This window comes from Neofelis nebulosa, chromosome 5 (assembly GCF_028018385.1).
Source record: "Neofelis nebulosa isolate mNeoNeb1 chromosome 5, mNeoNeb1.pri, whole genome shotgun sequence".
NCBI lineage: Eukaryota > Metazoa > Chordata > Mammalia > Carnivora > Felidae > Neofelis > Neofelis nebulosa.
In genome coordinates, this window is record NC_080786.1 from 91,411,495 (window position 1) to 91,433,096 (window position 21,602).

General features: G+C 37.4%; 2 protein-coding genes and 1 long non-coding RNA gene across 6 annotated transcripts in view; 2 read left to right on the top strand and 1 right to left on the bottom strand.

The window, feature by feature from the left end:
* The window catches only part of KPNA1 (karyopherin subunit alpha 1), a 72,930-nt gene extending 59,061 nt beyond the window's left edge, over positions 1-13,869 (top strand). For all 3 annotated transcript variants that reach the window (XM_058731190.1, XM_058731189.1, XM_058731188.1), the window contains 4 exons: positions 357-482; positions 2,046-2,173; positions 6,628-6,806; positions 8,539-13,869. In XM_058731190.1, coding sequence (XP_058587173.1) covers positions 357-482; positions 2,046-2,173; positions 6,628-6,806; positions 8,539-8,726 — 621 coding nt within the window. In that variant the 3' untranslated portion in view covers positions 8,727-13,869. The remainder of the gene's footprint in view (positions 1-356; positions 483-2,045; positions 2,174-6,627; positions 6,807-8,538) is intronic.
* LOC131512461 (uncharacterized) lies at positions 5,153-18,129 on the bottom strand. The gene is made up of 5 exons (XR_009262141.1): positions 18,050-18,129; positions 12,436-12,507; positions 9,228-10,100; positions 7,981-8,022; positions 5,153-6,327 (listed from the first exon to the last, which is right to left on the bottom strand). It is a non-coding gene; the product is annotated as an uncharacterized LOC131512461 (long non-coding RNA).
* A 59-nt stretch (positions 18,130-18,188) lies between these two features.
* Positions 18,189-20,702, top strand: WDR5B (WD repeat domain 5B). 2 transcript variants are annotated; one of them, XM_058731191.1, is made up of 2 exons: positions 18,189-18,308; positions 18,723-20,702. In XM_058731191.1, the coding sequence occupies exon 2, from the start codon at positions 18,792-18,794 to the stop codon at positions 19,779-19,781; it is 990 nt and encodes a 329-aa protein (XP_058587174.1). In that variant the 5' UTR covers positions 18,189-18,308; positions 18,723-18,791; the 3' UTR covers positions 19,782-20,702. The 2 variants fall into 2 exon arrangements, with proteins under 2 accessions (XP_058587174.1, XP_058587175.1); XM_058731192.1 differs by having other exon boundaries at positions 18,226-18,391.
* Positions 20,703-21,602: the final 900 nt, after the last annotated feature.

The window sequence follows — 21,602 nt, forward strand, 5'->3', positions numbered from 1 at the left end:
CATTGATGGCCAGGTACAGTGTTATCAGAGGACTTAAAAATCTGAGGCTACTTCATATATTTACACATCCAAAAGCCTTTTAATAAGCTGTAGGGATAGGAAGGTGAAGGACTAATACATTGTAGTACCTTATGAAGTAGCAGTTGTACAGTTACAATGTGTCTAGCAGAACTGCTTTGGTAATCTTAGAAATGAATTCTTATTGTCAGTGAATATTCTTTTACATATATAAAGTTATTTCTAAAATTTCAAGGGGAGACATTATTTCTTTGCCTATATTGTTCCTAAAATAAATGAGTTAAAGATTTACTTCTCTTTGGATCAATACAAATTAAGTTTCAAACTTTTCCTTTTAGGTAATTTTGAATTGCTCAGCTCTGCAGAGTTTATTGCATTTGCTGAGTAGCCCAAAGGAATCTATCAAAAAGGAAGCATGTTGGACAATATCTAATATCACAGCTGGAAATAGAGCACAGATCCAGGTAATCCCATAGCATCTGTCTTTTTTCTTCTATTTTTATTGATAAGGTTTAGGTTTTTTTCTGTTGGGCTTACATTTTTTCTTCCATTATTGCCTTGCAGACCATTAACTTCCAACATTTTTATCTATTTTCTTTTTTTTTTTTTTATCCTACTGTACAGACTTTTGAAACTTATACTTTGGCCTTGGTTTTTCCCTGTGCCTTAAATATTTGATGATGTGCCAAGACCTGAGAGAGTGTCTTGTATTTTTGAAATGTTATGATGGTCTTTATACTAAATAGATTGGCTTTACTCTTGCCAAGTAAAATATTTTTTCCTAGCAGACCTCATCTATTGGATAACTTCAGTTTTTCATAAAACCTTTGGGGACCCATTTTTCTCTAAAAGGTTATCTGCCCTTTAATTTTGTTCTTCTGTTAGGTGGGAGAGTAACCCATGTGGAAGATAAGCAGTGGGCCAAAGGGTTCAGCACAGGCCATGAGAAAGGCTGAACAACTGGTTGTAAAAGATAAAACACAGACCTCTGGGACTTTAATTGGAGGGGAATCATAGAGATAGTTATCTCATCCAATACTCTCATTTAAGGATGAAACTGAAAAATGATTTGTTCAAGGGAACCCCTAGTAAATGATAGATCAAGATGAAGTGTCTTTCCACTAAACTTTGCTGACTTTCTTCACTAGTGTAATAGAGTTCTTGATCAGGAAAGCATCCCCAGATGCTGCCAGGGACTGACAAGGGGATTTCAGTGATAGTTGATTACCTGCTGCTGTTCATGTCTTATGTAGAGTTTCTCAGTTTCTTGATATAGGAAATTATACGAACCCATTTTAGGTTCTCGAGCTAAGGAGAAACATGAAAAAAGTAATGTGAAGCAGACTGTTTTAGTGTTTATATATGAGAGGGGGTGAGTAAAAGTACTCTGCCTAACTATAGGCTGTGCTGGTAATCTGGGTGGGAGTTGGTAGGTTGGAATAGGATTGTGGCAGTACTAAAAGGGAAGGAAAAGGGTGGCTCAGGAGGTTTTAAATTGAGATTGTAGAGACTTAGTGACTGATGAAATTTAGAATAAATACAAAAAAGAGCCTCTGTAAATACAAAAAGAAGTTTGAGAGGAGACCTGACCTGATATAGAGGGTAGATGATATGTTTGAAATGATTAGCAGATCTAAAGCAGATTGTTGGCTATCATGGGCTGGGGCGCCCAAAAGTGAGGACTGGAGGGTTACATCACAAGTGTCGGAGTTGGATGCTGTGAAAGAAATGAGACTAGCAGAGGAACAGAAAATTGAACTTCCATAATTTGTTACTGTGGGTGAAATGAGAGAGGACAAAGAGAAAAGAACTTGGGCAGAAAACTAGGAGATTATAAGAACATAGACTCCAGGGAGAGTTATCAGTGTACCAAGTACAGTTGAAAGGTCAGGGGTGAGAGGACTTCTAGTTAATTTTTAAAGGAGGGAGGCGTGTCATTAGTGAAGCTAGCTAAAAAGTTATAATTAGTATCATGAAATTTTTGCAAGTTTTGTAATTTCCCTTTTCATTTAATTTTTAAATTTCAGACTGTGATAGATGCCAACATTTTCCCAGCCCTCATTAGTATATTACAAACTGCTGAGTTTCGGACAAGGAAAGAAGCAGCTTGGGCCATCACAAATGCAACTTCTGGAGGATCAGCTGAACAGATCAAGTAAGTGCTAGCCAGGTAGCATCTTGTAAATCAAAGGAAAAATTATTATGTCTACTAGTTATGAATGCTCTATGCTAATCTCTTGCAAGATTGTTCTAAGTTTCATACTAGACTCAAATTCTTCCATTCCCTCCTGCTGAAATAATTCCAGGATAAGAGAAGGCATAGTTGAGGTTTGAGACAATATTAGTATTTATAGGGTGGCTTTAGCCTACTCTGGAGCTTTTTTGTCAGAAACAGGTAGTCTAGAAGGTTACTTGTAGAAGCCTTAAGAATCTAACCTTGGTACCTAGTTCTTGCCATTTTTTAAAAAAATATTATTATTATTTTGAGAGAGACGGGGGGAGACACAGAATTGGAAGCAGGCTCCAGGCTGAGCTGTCAGCACAGAGCCCGACACAGGGCTCGAACTCTTGAACTGTGACATCATGACCTGAGCCGAAGTTGGACACTTAACTGAGCCACTCAGGTGCCCCTAATTCTTGCCATTTTTAGTTTAGAAGTCTTAATAGAACTGGATCAGACTTGAAAGAGAAGTCTATCTTAGAATAAAGTGCCAAATTTAGTAGAGGCAAGTGTCTCCTGAGGTCCTGTAGTATTCAATAGAGAGAGATCTCTATTAGCTTGAGACTTAAATGACTCCTTGGGTGGCTTATAATCTTAATGGCTAGAGAAGGCATAAATATGGACAGGAATCAATTCCTCAGAGGAACATCATATAATTAAATGCTAAATTATGGGCATTCAGTATTTCAGATAAAAAAAGATTAATGATGAAGAGGAAAATAGAACCTAGACTCTTAGTCTGCCTTAACTTTCTTTATGGGGAATTCAAATGAGGGGAAGATGATTACAAATAAGTGTTGGGGGCACCTGGGTGGCTCAGTCGGTTGAGCGTCCGACTTCGGCTCAGGTCATGATCTCACAGTCTGTGAGTTCAAGCCCTGCTTCGGGTTCTGTGCTGACAGCCCAGAGTCTGGAGCCTGCTTCAGATTCTGTGTCTCCCTCTCTCTCTGACCCTCCCCCGTTCATGCTCTGTCTTTCTGTGTCTCAAAAATAAATAAACATTAAAAATAAAAAAATTAAATTAAAAAAACCAAGTAAGTGTTGAAGTACTAATCCCTTCCTCATATGTAATATCAGGAAAAATACAACTACTCATATTGTTGCTTTGTGGGTTAAATGTTCACACTTAACTATAATTTTTAGTGCTCTGTTAGGAATTTAAAAATGTAAAAGGTAAAGTAGTCCTAACATTTCAGGAATTGGTTAGATACAGAATATAACTATACCTGAAATAATATTTAAATAGACTACATTAAATAATATTTAAATAGCTACATTTGCAGGTAGCTATTTTGGTAAAGTTCATAATGGACGGGTTTTTAAGGAAGATTTCAAGTGGTCTTCAGAAGCATTTTGTATGAGATTAGGCTTTTTTCGACCTCCTGAGATTCTATTTCTGGGGTACTATGATTATAAATATGCCACTACCGGTAATGGCATTTATCCCAGTAATGGCAGTAATAAGTAATGTAGAAGATACATGTTTTCTTAATTGAAATGGTTACACTGTACACACATTTTTAAAACATTTCTAGGGGCATCTGGGTGGCTCAGTGGGTTAAGTATCTGACTTCAGCTCAGGTCATGATCTCACAGTTTGAGGGTTCAAGCCCCGTGTTGGGCTCTGTGCTGACAGCTCAGAACCTGGAGCCTGCTTTGGATTTTGTGTCTTCCTCTCTTTCTGCACCTCCCCTGCTTTTGCTCTATCTCTCTCTCTCTCAAAAATAAATATTAAAAAAATAAAACATTTCTAAAATACCATGGTATATTTCATTAGAAACTATTCAGGGTTATTTTGCTCTGTTAGAGAAGAGTAAAAAGGCTACTATTCCTTTTTAAAATTCAGCATATTTAATATTAATGGAGTTCATTATCAATCTCCTAGCAGTTTCTTCTTAAACAGATGAAGAGTTAGTTGAAAAATTATTACAAAAATATTACAGTCCAAATTACAGAAAATAAACGAATAAAAGACATCTGGGTGGTTTTTGCTTATTCTTATTGAGTAGACAAGATTTAGATGCAAGAAACAATTAGAGTAACTTGGAAATAATCCATAATTTTAGGTTAATATAATCAAATGCTAAATGTGCCTTGGTTCTTAAGGGATAAAGAATATCCCTTAAGAGGATATCCCTTTATGAGGGATAAAGAATATGGCCTTAAATTAGAGAACGTTTCATGAAAGAGAAGAAACTCACCATTTGGGTAGAGATTTGGTTATTTTGGGAGGAGAGAGAATAGCAGGGGAAGTGTGAAGGAATGTGCACAGATAATGTTATTGGAAGAGGCAAATCAATATTGCTATAGTTTATTCTTCTGCAAGATGAGGAACTGATGGGCTTTGGAAACTGGGATGAAGGCCTTAGTATATTGGGAAGACTCTGAGTGTCTTTAGTGTTAAGAGTAATACAAAGAACATAGTATTTTGAGCAGAGGAAAGAGCAGTTGGATGTTCTTAACATCTTCATTAGTGTAGTTAGCGTATAGTGATGGTCAGGATTAAAATAATACTTATAGTAAGAGTTACAGATCTTGATACTGGAAAGAAGGATCTGTAGGACTTGTTGGCAGGCTATAAGCAAGGAAAGGGAAGAGTCAAAGATAAATGGGGAAAATGGTAGGTGGGTGCCCCTTTCATAAAAATTAGGACACAGAAGAACCAACAGTGGTATATAATAGATTAACATAATAGTGATTAATCTCTGTGTACTTTTTCTGTATGTTTTTCTGTGTTTTCTAAATTTGTAACTAACATAATCACAAAAGAAGCTTGCTTTTTGTTTTTTAAGAAAAACAATGAGAATGATACAGATATGTTAAAGGAATGGTTGACAGGTTTTGGTGACTCAAAAGTATGGTGTAAAGGAAGGAGAAATGGTCAGAAATAGCTTTAAGCCTGATTTCTGTTAATAAGATATATAGCCTTTAATCGTCAGTAAGGATTTAAGTAAAGTTAGACATTATTAAATTCATTCCTGAGTAAATAATAAAGCTAAATATGGTATGAACTTACTTAAAAAAATTAAGACTTTTTAAAGGAAGATTTTTAGTTTTACAGAATTGAGATGATAGTACAGAGTTCCTATATACTTCCCTCCCCTGCAGTGTCTTCTATTAACCTCTCACATTTAGTGGAGCTACATTTGTTAATGACCAGTACGGATACATTATTAACTCAAGTTCATAGTTTATATTAAGAATCACTTTTTGTGTTCTACAATTCTATAGGTTTTGGTGAATACATGTCCTCTTTCTGCCATTGTAGTGTCATACAGTGTCACACTGCCCTAAAAATCCCCTCTGCTTCACCTATCGTCACTACTCCTTTACCCCCACCCCTCAAATCCCTGGCAACCACTATACTTTTTATTGTCTTTGTAAAAGTTTTGTCTTTTCCAGAATGTCATATATTTGGAATCATATAGTGTGGAATCTTTTCAGACTGGCTTCTTTCCCTTAGCATGTCTAAGTTTCCTTCATGTCTTCTCATGACTTGATAATTTTTTAGGACTAATATTTCATGTCTGGATATACTACAGTTTATCCATTTGCCTATTGGAAGTATATCTTGGTTGCTTCTAGGTTTTGGCAGTTGTGAATAAAACTGCTGTAAACATTTGTTTACAGGTTTTTGTGTGGACCTCAGTTTTCATCTCAATTGGGTGAATGTCCAGAGTACAATTGCTGGATTGTATGAAAAGCTTTGTAAAAAACCACCAAGCTGTCTTCCAAAGTGACTATCCTATGTTGCATTCCTGCCAACAACAATAAAAATAAGAGTTCCTGTTGCCCCACATTGTTGTTAGCATTTGGTATTGTCAAGCATTTTGGATTTTAGCCATTTTAATAGGTGTGGCATCAGTGTTTTAATTTGCAGTCCTCTAATGACATGATAATGATGTTGAACATCTTTTCATATCTTACTTGCCATCAGTATATTTTTGGTGAGATGTATGTTCAGGTCTTTTGCTGATTTTTAAATTCAGTTACTTGTTTTCTTGGAGTTTCAAGAGTTCTTTATACAAAACAGAACTGGCCTGTTGGGCCCATGGTGGCTTTAGCACCTGTTTCAGAGGTGTGGTTATCTACAGGAACAAAAATGAAATCAGTCAAAAGTATACTATTTTGACAAGTTGCTCATATTCAAAGAAAGAGGGTGTTCTAGTTTCTTGGAGTCCAATAATTGTGGAGGGGAAAAAGTGGAGATGGTGCTTGAGAACTAGTTTCCATTTATTTGTAGGTTTATTTGTGATAAAGTGTAGCTTGGGTGGTTGAATGGGTGTGCCTGTTTTTATTTCTACAGTTGAGAATGACCCACTTATTTCATGAAAGCTTTATGAAATTGAAAGCCTTGTTTGACTAAATTGTTCTTTGTATTAATTTAGGTACCTCGTAGAACTCGGTTGTATCAAACCACTTTGTGATCTCCTCACAGTCATGGACTCTAAGATTGTACAGGTTGCCCTAAATGGTTTGGAAAATATCCTGAGGCTTGGAGAACAAGAAGCCAAAAGGAATGGCACTGGCATTAACCCTTACTGTGCTTTGATTGAAGAAGCCTATGGTAAGATAGAGTGTTTTTAAATGTCCTGAAATTGTTTTTCTTCTTGCATTTCTGGCTTGTCCACATCTGTTCATGACAGCAGACTCCTTTGAAAAATTTGTTCTCTTATGAATAATGTTTAGTATGTAGAATTGGAAAAGAATATGCATTAAGTGTGAAGAGAAGTGAGTACCCTTCATAATTTAGCCATTTAACACTGGGCTCTAAGTATCTTCCCAGGTCCCGGGCTCTGCTTGCCCTTCGTACTCTTTCTTACTGAGAGAAAATAAGGAAATTTCTTACTCTTCCATCTGAACCTTTAAGAACATCCATATCTACTGTAGATGATGCCTGACTCTATTCCAAGATTTACAGTTCTAATTTTGAATTGCATCTCTCAGTTCCTGTGTTTTAAAAATTTTCTTTTGATATGAAATTTGTCAAATTGGTTCCCATACAACACCCAGTGCTCATTGCAACAGGTTCCTGTGTTCTTAAAGTGTTCCTGACTCTAAAGGTTTCTGAGTTTGATCTTGAAGAGTCACTGCCTTTTGGCTTCTTCATTCTTCCAGTCTCTCAGTCTTAACTATTAATCATTGGTTTAGCAATGTACATTAACCTTTTAGTTCCCTAAGTGATTTTAATGTATAGCTGGGATTGAAAACCACTACTCCAGGGTTTGGTTATTCTTACGATTGGAATTAGGGATCACAGGTTATGTTCATCTTCAAGTTTATCAAATAATGCAGAATTGTTTTCAAAATGATTTTTTTTTTAAATTTTTTTTTTCAACGTTTTTTATTTATTTTCGGGACAGAGAGAGACAGAGCATGAACAGGGGAGGGGCAGAGAGAGAGGGAGACACAGAATCGGAAACAGGCTCCAGGCTCCGAGCCATCAGCCCAGAGCCTGACGTGGGGCTCGAACTCACAGACCGCGAGATCGTGACCTGGCTGAAGTCCGACGCTTAACCGACTGCGCCACCAGGCGCCCCTCAAAATGATTTTTAACACTTTACCATAAAAAATACTGCTTATGAAAGCTATAGCCACTTAGTGTAAGACATTTTGAAATATATATAAAAAAAATGTTCCTCTACCTGGAGATCTTTCTCCATGGAGATAACGATTAATATTTTGATGTATATATTTTTAACATGGATGTGTATATGTTTTTTTCCTTTGAGCAGTGTTACCTTTTATTTCCAGTATTGCTGTAGTGGTTAGGTTGCTTATGCCTGCAAGTAAAAGAAAGCTTAGCTCAGATGGGCTTGAACTTAGTAATGGGAATATGTGGGGTAACTGTTCTAGTTGGACTTACTAGTTTAAGCAGTAGGAATTGATTCTGGTTATTTTAAGGTATTATACATTTGTTGACATATTGGATAGCTCAGAACTTAAGAATCAGAGCCAAATAATTAGGCCATGGTTATAGTTCATTTGGAACACTTCTGCTACTGGCCTTAGACACTGAATGATATGGTGACTGTTAGGGAAATCACTGCTTCTGGGGACTGGTTGTTGCTTGCATGTGTGTTTAAGGTGTCAGTTTGTAATACTAGCATTCAGATGTAATCCCAGTGATACTTTATATGCTGTTACAAAATACTAAAGAGGTAGAAGTAGAGAAGAGAATCTTCCTTTAAAGAAAGGAGACACCGCAAAATATAGTGTCATTGGGGTTTCCAATACATATATACAAAGAACGTATATGTATACATACACACAAAGAGATTTTTCTTTCTTCATTCTAGGTCTGGATAAAATTGAGTTCTTACAGAGTCATGAAAACCAGGAGATCTACCAGAAGGCCTTTGATCTTATTGAGCATTACTTCGGGACCGAGGATGAGGACAGCAGCATTGCACCCCAGGTTGACCTTAGCCAGCAGCAGTACATCTTCCAGCAGTGTGAGGCTCCTATGGAAGGTTTCCAGCTTTGAAGCAATACTCTGCTTTCATGTTCCTGTGTCAGACCAGGCTACCCAGTCAAGTCCTCTTGTGGAGCCCACAGTCCTCATGGAGCTAACTTCTCAAATGTTTTCCATAATACTGTTTGCGCTCATTTGCTTGCCTTGCGCACCTGCTCTCTTACACACATCTGGAAAACCTCTGGCTCTCTGTGGTGGAATACCCTTCTAATAAAAAGGGTAACCAGAACGGCCCACTCTCTTATGGAAAATCCCTAGGCTTTGGAGATCTGCACTTAAATATTATAAGAGTCTGGGAACATACACATATTAATGTGGCTCCCTTTCTTTGTGGGGGAAAAAGAGGACTCCTCCTCATTCCCTTTAAAGTGGGGAAAAACACTGATATTAAAAGAGACTAAATCTTTATCTTGAATTTCACACAACTACTTGCAACAAGGGAGATGTTTAGACCTGTTGTGTACACTTCAGAGTACTTTTCATGAGTTCTTCCACAGTGAACCCTTGGATTACCTGGTGGCTTTTCTAGCCAAATTTGCATTAATCCTTACTGAGACTGGATGGTTTTCTTTCCTCTATTGGCGCCATTCTTCACAGATATTAAACCATCCGCTCCCTCACCTTCAGCCTTCAGTGAATGTGCTTTCTAGTTGTCAGGAATGCTGAAGAATTTAACACTTTGACTCTTAAATGTGATACTGGTTTGAAGATTCCCTTAGAGCAGAAAGGAGAGGGCCACATATTAATTTGTATGGCTATCGCTTCTCTTTGGACTTAAGTGTCTTAGGATTTGGAAGTGGTTCAATTCTAATGCTGGTATGAAGATCTAGAATCCTTAGTAATCGAAACAATATCCTATCATTCAATAAAATAAAAAACAAAAAAAATCCCTCCAGTTTTCCCAAACTCAACCAGCGTGACTAGAGGCTGTGTTTCTGCATTAAAACAAATGTTTCAGGCTTTGTGGTCCTGATGAAGGTCCTCATTAAATTGGAAGTTCACCTTAGGTGCTTTTCCTCTCTGTGACTGGCAGATAACACATAATTTTTTTTTAAAGGTAACCTAGGGAAATTTTTTTCTTAGGTGCAGCTTGATTCTAACGTATTCATGCTGCATTATATGATACCTTTAATGTAGCATCCTTATCTTAAATAACCACCTTCTCAACATGACTTGTTCAACACAAATAAGGGCAGTGATCTTTTTTTTTTTTTTTAAATAACCTCATTGTTCCCTATTCATTTCATCTCCTACTAGTACTGCCCAGTCAAGTCCCCCCATAAAATACAAAGTTTTTCTACCTTCTGGCTCATTTAATGATAACTGCAATGTACCTGCAACTGGCGCTTCCAGTACTGTCTTCAGTGATCCACATTTGTGCTTGGACTGGAATGAAAAAATAAGCTTAATTGCCAAGAGAACTGCAACTGAGTTCAATACGACTTCTTGGTGCTAGATGGCCATCTTGACTCAATGTTTGGACACACTATCAGGAGAAGATTTTTTTGTTACGCTGTTCAAAATGAATTCTGAAGGAAAAGTCTCTCACTTCCGTTTCAGAGACTACCCTTTTAAACCTCTTTAATCTTATCCTCTTCTAGAATTCATTATAACCCCAAAATGTAACTATCTGGAAGTTCCCCCGACAGGCTATTCTACATCTCTGGTAAATCCTGCTGAACATTAGGGATATTCAGAGCTTTCATACCTCATCATGTTATTTAAGCAGCCAACTTATGTGACCTGATTTAAACTTTAAAAAATCCACTTCAAAGTAGAAAGATACAAAGACAAAAGGACATTTATCAGCCAAGCATGTGACGCATTCTTCACATCTAGTCTGTAGTTGTGTCTGTGCTCTGGATGGATACCGTCTGATGTCTGTTACTGATGGAACAGCCACTGCAAAACTAGTCAATTCCCATCTATAACTTACTTTTTCTAGTGCTGCTTTGTGCTGAAAGGACATTTTAGTTTACTGCACTTGACCTGTAAAAGACTTTGATTCTTTGTAATTTTAGGGACAAATTAGGTGGTTAATTTAAAGAAAAACTTTCAATTTTGCCTTTACATCACATTAAAATATAACTTCTTTCAGAAGGGTAATAGAAGCACTGATTCATAGTAAAAATCTTGTTTTTAGCTTTGACTTTTTTTGTGGCTGAGTTTTTTAAACTGTACATCACTGGTAACATGTCATTTCTCTAGGATGTTTTAAATCATATACCTTCTGTTGGATAATTTAAAAATTCTCATTTTGATATTGGATGGAAAAAAGATAAAGCACACAAAATTGTTTCCCCAGATTAGTAAGAACAGCATTCATTGGGAGTTTTTGCCATTGCAGGTGTCTTCAGTGAATGAATTAAAGTCCATTTAACTACTGTGGTCTATTTTCTGTCTAAAATAGGAATTTATATTGCTCCTGTCCTAGAAGTTCATGAGCCATGAGATACGAGCTAAATTTTTTTTGCAGTAAAATGGTTAATATAAAATTGGAATTAACTAAAAGGTAAATCCCAGCATAACTGTTGGAATTGGTAAAGTGGCAGCCTTTCTGGTTATAGAAATGAGACTTTAGGAGGTAACTAAGAACTAATTTTAGTTCTCTGCCTGGCAGATTCTATTACTTTGAATTTATTGAAATGTTACTATCATTAAGATGTTACTCATTATAAAAGCATGTTAATTTCAACATAGGAAAACTCTTCTGCAATATTATATACTGATCAGGGGAGAAGTGGCTTGGTTATTCTCCCCTTCCTTTTTTTTTCTTCCTCCAAACTTTCAAAGTATATTCTTTGAAATGAAAGGTGGGGGAAAAAGCGTTGAAAGCATTTGGAATATAAAGGTACCTTGTATTTGAAGGACCAGATTAGACTGAGAAAAACCAGGAAAGGTTTTAAGATGACAGGTATGAAAAATAGATGGAGAGAGTTTTCTATGGAATACTTTAATTCATGTTCTTGTCACTAAGTAGGACTCTTAACCTTTGTCAGTTGTGCTGTTTTGAAAACTATTGCCCTAGGATTCCATCTGCCAGATAAAGCTAAATGGGCTCTGGGTCGTTTTTCATATTGTCACAAATATAAACAATGACAATTACCCCATAATAAATCTTAATTATTATTCAAAATTGTTGCTGATTTGCCTGAGAAAAAAAATGTAGTATATTTTATACACCAGACTTTGTCAACTAAATCCTGTTGTACATGGCCACTCACAGGCAACCTTGAATTTACTTCTCTAGTGCTAAACATTTCAGTTACTTAAAATCCCCTAGCTTGTGGTTGCATTATGAAAGGGTTTCCTCAGGTTGAAAATTTTTTCTTTCTTGCTGATTAGTTTTGTGGACATTTCTGTATCAATAGGCAAGTCATTGCTTATTGATATTTTAGGGCTTTGGGCTTTTTATATATACTGGAAATCTTGATGTCTAAGGATGTTTCTCACTTAAGGAAAAGGATTCACTTTTAGAAAGGGGCATTGTTTGCTTTTCATATTTATATCCTATTTTCTACCTCCTACATTCCAAAATCTGCTCATTTGCAGAGATAGGCATACCTATATATGAAGTCTCAAATCTGAATTTTTTGCCATCTGAAGTTAACAGTCACTTTTCTTCTGTTGTTAGGTGAGCAGAGTAAATACATTATCTGCCTAGTTGGGAAATATTTTGGCTACCTTTCTCTATCATCAAAAGTTAAAGTTATCAGGATACCTGGCTGGCTCATAGAGCATTTGACTCTTGATCTCAGGGTCATGAATTCAAGCCCCACACTGGGCAAGGAGCCTACTTGAAAAGAAAAAAAGTTAAAGTTACCTTACTTAAAAATATTTTAAAAATTAAAAAGAATGAAATATTTGTTTCCTTATGGGGTGCTTGGCTGGCTCAGTTTGTAGAGCATGTGATTCTTGATCTCAGAGTCATGAGTTCAAGCCCCACACTAGGAGTAGAGATTACTTAAAAAAAAGTTCTGTATTTAAGTTAAAGTAATTGAAGGCCAGATGTGGCACCAGTGCAGTAAGTCTGCTCAAATATGGAGAGTATTTGAATAACATGGCTTTATTATCAGAAAAGGATAGGTAATAATAGTGGGTACCAGGACATCACAAGAATGTGTGATAAAGTAAAGCAAATATTGTATGCTAATTTAAAACTACCAAATTCCTACTAGGTATAAAATGCATTTGGAAGTTTGGGGCAAGAAGAAAAGATTAAGGGTAGAAAAAGAAGTTCCAGTCTGTTTTCCCATAAGTCAAAAAGGCAACTAGTCTTTGAGCCTCTGCTGTGTGCCAGGTGCCTGTGTAAGGGCTTCTGTTTTTTCTCTTTCATCCTACAATTGCTCTTTGAGGTGGATAACTGTCACTAGGACAGAGGTGAGAGAATCAAGACTTAGGAGAATTTACTTTGCCCCAAGGTCACAACTAATAGACACTGTCCAGTGGTGGGACAGAGCCCTGCAGGTTGTGTCTGGAAGAAAGTAGCAGGCATGGTAGAGGTGTTCTGTACCAGGAACTCTCAGAACTGGACTTAACAGCCACAGCTGGACCAGCTTTTTGTTGGACGATTCTTTCTGACTCTGTCATCAGCAGCCTTAAAAGAACTAAATCAGGTATGAAGTTGCTTTTAGGTTGCGTATTTTGGTAATGTAGACCCTCTCAGCCCAAACTTCTTTTCCCTTCTGTGGTGCTAAAATTCTGTATATGACCTGACAAAACAACAGAAGTTAAAATATATATGCAAGTGATTGATTTTGAGTTTAATAGCATAATGGGTAAACTTAGAAACATGTTTCCATTGAACAAACTCAATTGTAGAAGGTATTGATTGACACAGAGAAGGAAAGGCTTTGGAATGAAGAAGTCTGCCTTAGAAAGCAGTGCCATCCATGGACATGAATTTAACACAGCTGACTTCCTAAAGGAGTATCATCCCGAGGAGTATCTAAAGTTAGATCACCTTTTAATGTATGTTGTTGAGTATGTTCTTACTTCATCATTATGACCACTCTATGTTGTTTTTCAAAGTGTTCTTACACTTTGATTTGGAATGGATCTGATGATTCTTTGTACTTGAATGTGGTCTGTCAGGCCATGGGTGAGTGCCTTGCACATAGTAGACTATTCAATAAATACTAAATGACTGAAGGAATATGGATCTATGTGATATTAGTAAAGAGTACGGTTACAAAAGAAAACTCAAAGGAATTTTATGCTGCTGTGTGAAACTAGGAATTAACTCTTAGTGTCTCAACATGTGTTTTATATGTGGTTACCTTTCAGGAGGACATAATTTGACATGAAGTTTACAAAAGTAGACATTGTCACAGCAGTTCATTATATAAAAACAGACCTATGCCTTCTGAGAAAAGTTGTGGGTGTATTTTACAGGATATCTCAACCCTGTTTGTATATACCAAAAATAGCTTATCAGTCTCTTCTGATACAGTCTAAGGTTAAGAAAAAAAAACCAAACTTTTTCCAGTTACACCCAACTTACGTGGAAGCTGATGGTCGAAATAGAGATTTTTTTTTTCATTTTTACTATTGTACGTATTGCTCAGATTGTACTGGCCAGGTATTTTTTTCTGAAAACAGAATCTTAAAATATAACTAGTTCCTGCAGACTACACTGTCATCTACAGTACAAAATGACTTAGTTTACAAATTTATTAAAGCTAGGGTAGATCATTGCCCCTATTTCATTTGCCAATTTGAACAAATGTTTTTCTCATTCTACAATCAATATATGGTCATTTCTGTCATCCTGAATGTTTATGCAGAGAATAAAATTACTCTCTAAATTCCTTTATACCCATTTAACCTGAAGAAGCCAGTGAAAAACCGCAACATGGATCATTGCCTTCTCTAAACCACTTGGGCCCAGCATTATTTAGAGTGATGGGTGAGGAGAACGTAGAAACCCAGAAGACCAGAGTGGTGGGGAAAGGACAGCATAAGGTTTGAGAGAGATGTGGGCAGGCTGGTGTGTAAACTACCATGTAAAGAGTGTAGAATATTCCAAGATTAAGTTGTGATTATGAGAAGAATCCTCCAGATGTCAACAGTGATTGTGGTTTAGGGATAGACCCAGTTTTTAGATTAACACCAGTTGAGGATTTTGGTGCCCCCTTTCACTTTAAAAAAGGTCTCTGTTTAGATAAATTTTAGGCCACTCCATATTTAGCCCAACTATTTGTATATATTTAAATTGCTAGTGGTCTTAAAAAGTGTACAGAGTTCTTGATTTTTGAGGACTGGATTTGGTTAACTGGAGCTGGCGTGAAGGGAGTCAGTCAAGACATTCCTTAATATAGGAATCACTCCCAGTCCTGACACAGAACTCAAAAAACAGTATTTTAATTAAAAAATGACCTATTTGTGGCATTTCTATTTAGAATATCTGCAAACTTTACTGAGGGGCAAGGGAAATAAACCTTTAAACCATTGAGACCTTGAGTTCTAAAACTTTTATGGAAATCTAAAGAAATCGAATTGATTTCTACAGAGAGGGAAAATTCCAAATTACCTGAAGAAGATTAAGGGCAGCAAAAATACAAATTATGAAAAACAGACTGTGTGAGGAACTTTGCTTGAGAGCAACAAATACAAAGCTCTAATTACAGTTTCTGCTCCTTTGGATTTACCTGTATCAGTATTCTCTACTCCTACAAACTCCACACTCTGATTCTCCCCTCCTCCCAAACTATGAAATTCTTAGGCCTAATTCATAAGGACTACAATATCAGGACTACATGTTGATATTAGAACATGACTAATAAAAAGGTTTAACTAGTTACAGTCCTAGCTTTAATTTTCTTTACACAAGTTCCTGATGTTATTTGTAAACAAAAAATTCCAGGCATCAAGAAATGATTTTAATTGTGGAAATTTCTTCAAATTCTGAGAAAATATTAAAAATTATTTCTGGATATTCCTACCAACACATTCTTTTAAATTTCTTTTTTTAAACTCTACCCCTAGGGGCGCCTAGGTGGCTCAGTCGGTTAAGCGTCCCACTTCGGCTCAGGTCATGATCTCGCGGTCTGTGAGTTCGAGCCCCGCGTCGGGCCCTGTGCTGACAGCTCGGAGCCTGTAGCCTGTTTCAGATTCTGTGTCTCCCTCTCTCTGCCCCTACCCTGTTCATGCTCTGTCTCTCTCTCTCTCTGTCTCAAAAATCAATAAACGTTAAAAAAAAAAAAAAAATTTAAACTCTACCCCTAACCTAGGGCTTGAACTCACCGCCCTGAGATCAAGAGTGGCATGCTCTGCTCAGTGAGCCAGCCAAGTTCCCCCCATCCCCCTCATTGTTATTTCTAGTGGGTTATTAAAATCTACTCCAGCACCTGGCGCCTGGGTGGCTCAGTCGGTTAAGCGTCCGACTTTTAACCGCCTTCGGCTCAGGTCATGATCTCACCGTCCCTGAGTTCAAACCCCACGTCGGGCTCTGTGCTGACAGCTCAGAGCCTGGAGCCTGTTTCGGATTCTGTGTCTCCCTTTCTCTCTGACCCTCCCCCGTTCACGCTCTGTCTCTGTCTCAAAAATAAATAAACATTAAAAAAAAAAAAAAAAACCTACTCCAGCACCAACAACCCATCCTAGCCCTCCTGTCATAGATTTACTTGTCTAATTTTCACTTTCTTTACTCTCCTAGTGCATAGAACAGTTATTGGAAAAATAAGAATTTCAATTCTTTGGAACAAAGCCTACAGTTCTTTATAGCGCTTTTAAATTTTTTGATGAGTCAATAAAAATGAAAAGTCTCAACAGATGCAGAACTTGAGTGTTTCTAAGCTTCCAGTAAAAATCACACTAATCCAGGCTGATAGGAAAGGAAAGGGAGGAGGAAGAGTTTAATCGCAACTGAACTTTAAGATATTATATAAAAAGGGAACACAAGTTCTCTTTTTAAGATGTTATGAAGAGGAAGGTCCACATTAATAAATAGCTAGGAAGAATCCTAATTTAATGTAATAAATAGATGTTCCAATTCACGTAAAAGATGGTCCTATTCCCAGCACCTTGTTATCCTTATACAATTAACCTGCGCAAGCTAAGACTAAAGTTTTTGTTAATTCCTGTCCAAATTCCAAACTAAGTCGTAGGGTCTTTAAAGTAATGAGGTTTTTACTATGTTCGATTATTATACGTGATCTAATTACGTCATTCATTGTGCCTTATTTAAAGGCTAGACTTTCAATGATCCCTAATACAAGATAGAAGCCTGTTTGCAAATGCATAACTGTTGACTGACAAAAACATCATTAAGAGATACTTGCGCCTCGGGGCGCCTGCTTAAGTTGGTAGAGCAAGCCACTCTTGACCTCCCCTGTCTCCAATTCAAGGTTCAAGCCTAACGACGGGCGTAGAGTTTGCTTTAAAAAAAAAAAAAAAAAAAAAAAAAAAGATAACTTGCCTCTAGACTTCAGCTTTGCCAGAGGGAAAACCTTGTAAAGAAAACAGTGCCCCTCTTGAGCACTCTTTACTAAGAGATTACAGGTAAGTAGAAACTCAACAGGCTCCAATCTTTTGGTAAACCTTTTTCTCTCTTTTCTTTTTGTAAGTATACACCCAACATGGGGCCTGAACTCAGGAACCAGAGATCAAGAGTCGCATGCCCTACTGATTGTGCCAGCCACGTATCCCAGTACACCTATTCTTGTTTAAAGATAGTAACTTAACATCTGAAACGCATATATCGTTTACAACACTCTCACACTTTCAAGGCCATTAAACTTTTGACCCTCTAAATCCAATTACGAGTTAACCTTATACATTTCTTAACCACGTTCTACGAATCTGTCATTTTTGGTCTCAAGCACCTGTACAGAGCTCACCTGTTTTCTTATAAAGTTTAAGGCATTAGGAAGTGCTAAAACAAACGTCTGCTCGTTCCCCCCCGCACTACAATGTCATGCTAAGTACTGGCCTTTGGAGGCCCACAACATATACTCTATCCTTCCCCAAACGTTTCGGCAAAACTTTTAAACCAGAAAGTTTATAATCTGGACATAAATTCGGCTAAGCTCCCCTTGCCTATTTTCAGCTTTACGTACACGCCACTAGGCTCTATACCATACGAGTAGAGAGGAGCAGAACCGACGCCACCGGAAAAGCAGAAACTTGGCCACTCACCGGCGTCTGGGGCGGGGGGGGGGACGGAGGGGGGTCGACGTTGGCTACGTGCCAAATGGGGGCTTAACTTTTCCGCTAAGGGAATCGGAAAATTCAGTCCTTCCTCGTGACACGGTTTCCAAAATGAAATGAACGTTGTTTGTAATATTCGCTGCTACCCACGCTAGCCAGTCAGGTCTGGGAAAAGCCCCGCTCACCTCCTCACTCGCCAAAGGTAGTCAAAGGTATGCGAGGGGCAACCGCGGCGAAGAAGACCGGAAGGAAACGCCGGCGTCTCCTTTTGCGCAAGTGCAGGCAGACCTCTCCTATTGGTCACCGCGGCTGGAGATTGGTGTGCACATGCGCTCTGCTGACCTGCCAGCTGGGTGTGATTGAGGCGGAGGTGCACAACAGTGTTTATCCGCGGACTGTATAGCCAGCCAACCGTCAGGGTCGCAAGTAGTGGTGCCTACGCAGGTTTTCTTTTTACTTTCTGAAATCTCTTGTTTAAGCCGTTGATTCATTCATGATTATTTAAATACCGAAAGTCTGTCTGCCTGGTAGGCTTGCTCAGTGTTCTCAAACATTGTGGAATTGAGGGTGGGGCTGTGAAAAAGTGTGTAGATCACCCACGCCCCTCGTTGCTTTGCACGGCTTTATACGTTCGCAAAATACCCAACACTAATACCTTCCTTGCTGACGACGCATAGCACTCTTTTAATAGTATTTCTCAAGTATTTGTTTACAAAGGAAGCAAGGAAAAGGGGACGTGGTCCAAGCCGTGCTGCTGTATCATTGTATATAGTAGTTTAAAGACCTTCCAGAAATTAAAATCATTAAAAGCTGGTTTATTTTTGAATCTCATATTTTTATCTTCATTTTGCTGGGCAGAAAGTCGGAATATTGGGCTGCCTCGTTCAGGGCCGGACGCTTACCCAACCTACTTGGAGCTTCAGAACCATGGCGACAAAGGAGGCAGGAGATGGTGAAGCAGAGTCGAGCCTTCCTTCAGCCAGTGGGAGGAAGCAAATGTCTGAAAAACCAAACTATGCTCTTAAATTTACTCTCGTGGGACATACGGAAGCAGTATCATCAGTTAAATTTAGCCCTAATGGAGAATGGCTAGCAAGTTCTTCTGCTGATAAAGTAATTATAATTTGGGGAGCCTATGATGGAAAGTATGAGAAAACACTTTATGGTCACAGTCTGGAAATATCAGATGTTGCCTGGTCATCAGATTCCAGTTGGCTTGTTTCTGCCTCAGATGATAAAACGCTAAAGATTTGGGATGTGAGATCTGGAAAATGTCTGAAAACGCTAAAGGGGCACAGTAATTACGTTTTTTGCTGTAATTTCAACCCACCATCTAATCTCATCATTTCAGGATCTTTTGATGAGAGTGTGAAGATATGGGAGGTGAAAACAGGAAAGTGCCTCAAGACTTTGTCTGCTCATTCTGATCCAGTTTCTGCTGTTCATTTTAATTGTAGCGGGTCCTTGATAGTATCAGGTAGCTATGATGGTATCTGTAGAATTTGGGATACTGCATCAGGTCAGTGTTTAAAAACACTTATTGATGATGATAACCCTCCTGTCTCTTTTGTAACATTTTCTCCAAATGGTAAATATATTCTAATTGCAACCTTGGACAATACTCTTAAACTGTGGGATTACAGCAGAGGCAGATGCCTGAAAACGTACACTGGCCATAAGAATGAGAAATACTGCATATTTGCCAACTTTTCAGTTACTGGTGGAAAGTGGATTGTATCTGGTTCAGAAGATAATCTGGTTTACATCTGGAATCTTCAGACTAAAGAGATTGTACAGAAATTACAAGGTCATACAGATGTTGTAATCTCAGCAGCTTGTCACCCTACAGAAAACATCATTGCATCAGCAGCATTAGGAAATGACAAAACAATTAAACTGTGGATGAGTAACTACTAAACCCTTTAGAAATCAAGTAGTAGAGCCAAGCTGGAAAAAAAAAAGTTATTTAAAAAGATGGTTTCCCCTTAATTTTGGCATAGTTTTGTATTTCTTTTTAACATTGTCTTACAAGATTTCAGACCTATAATCTAAATTTGTAAAGCAAGACAACTGGAAAAACAAGTCTAGAACCTAGGGCTTCTGACTTTTAATCTGTTATTAATCTCTTATGTCTGTTCCTGAACAGATTCCCATTCTGTTCCTCCCAGTGAGTATTTTAGAGAATCAGTGTACTTGAGAAATATTTAGAAGTAAGGTTCACAAGATAGGATGACTATTAAGTGAGGAGAGCAAGGGAGTTTGGAATAACTCCAGTGTTTCTGATTTGGCAGATCAGATAGATGAATAAGAGCATAAGCCTGGGATAGTGGTGGATTGGAGATGTATGATAGATGCTACTCACACACTTTAAGTGATAGCCTATGTGATGGGGTGTGAAATGGTTCCATGGAATCGAGTCTATAAATTGGGAAAAATAAGTCATGGTTAGGTTTGCTCTGAGAGTCTAAGAATTTTAAGTTTTTATCAAGATAAAAACTAAAAATAAACCAAAACATTGTCATTTTACTGAAGAACCTCTCACTACTTTATGTGCCCTCGTGATATCAAGCAAGCTAAATGTCTGAATGAGGTGAGGCTATATTCTCTTCCACTATGTGTCTGACCTACTAACTCCTACCTGTGCTTCAAACATGGTTCAGAAATCACCACTTTGTGGACCATCACTGCCTGCCTGACTCCAATCACAGCTGACAGCTGAGTTAGGTTTTCTTGTTCCTTCCTATAGCTTCTGTTATAAAGTTCAGAATATATCTTTTACCAATTTGTATTGTAATGGTTTCACAGGCCATGTTTCCAGTAAATTATGAACTCTGTCAAGTATGTTTTTATTCATTTTTGTATTCTCAGTATTTATAAGGGACTAATGATGAATGACAATGTATTATACCACCATCACCACCACTACGACTTTATTCACTCCTTGCCTGCTTTCAACACATTTTTGGAATTAAGTCCCCATACTATTACTTTTGTTGATTAAAAGTATCTGACCATAGGCTAACATATTAACTTTAGTCAGACAAGGCTTTTAGGAAATATAAAGTGGAAAATGGTTTCTTCCCACTTTCCCTACAGAGACATGATAAACATGGGGGGGAAATCTAGAAATAAAGCAAAAAATAATACAATAATTGAAAGTAAGAGGACAAAGCAGTCTTAATTTTTTTTGTATTCTTTAGTATCTTGTAATAGTGCCCATTAAATCTGATTTGCCTGACAAATTCTGAGGAATGTGAGGTATTAGAGTTATTAGTAGAGTATGACTGCCAGGAAGGTATTGTGTGAGGGTACTTGGAGAATGGGGATTAGTTAAGGACAAGTCTGAAATTCTTGGCAAGAAATTTATATGTAACCCATAAAGAAGTATTCAAAGTTACTGAATAGCAGAATGACAGAAAATGAAAAACGATCATGTGAATACTTGTTGCATGGTAACATTCGTGAGTTTTGGTTTAATGAAACTTTTATTATAGTAAATCTCCAAGGTAACACTTTAAAATATTACTTTAGAAGTTAAAAATGATATTGTTCTATGAAGAAAAATATTTTTAAAATAAGTAGATTAAAATCAACTTGGTATCTAAAACATTAAGGTCAAATTATTCTAAAATAAAGTAGATCAACAGACATCATCAGATCATGAAATTATATTTGGTGCATTACATTTTACTTAGTATTTTATTAAATCAAGTTCCAATACAGCTGCATATATTACTT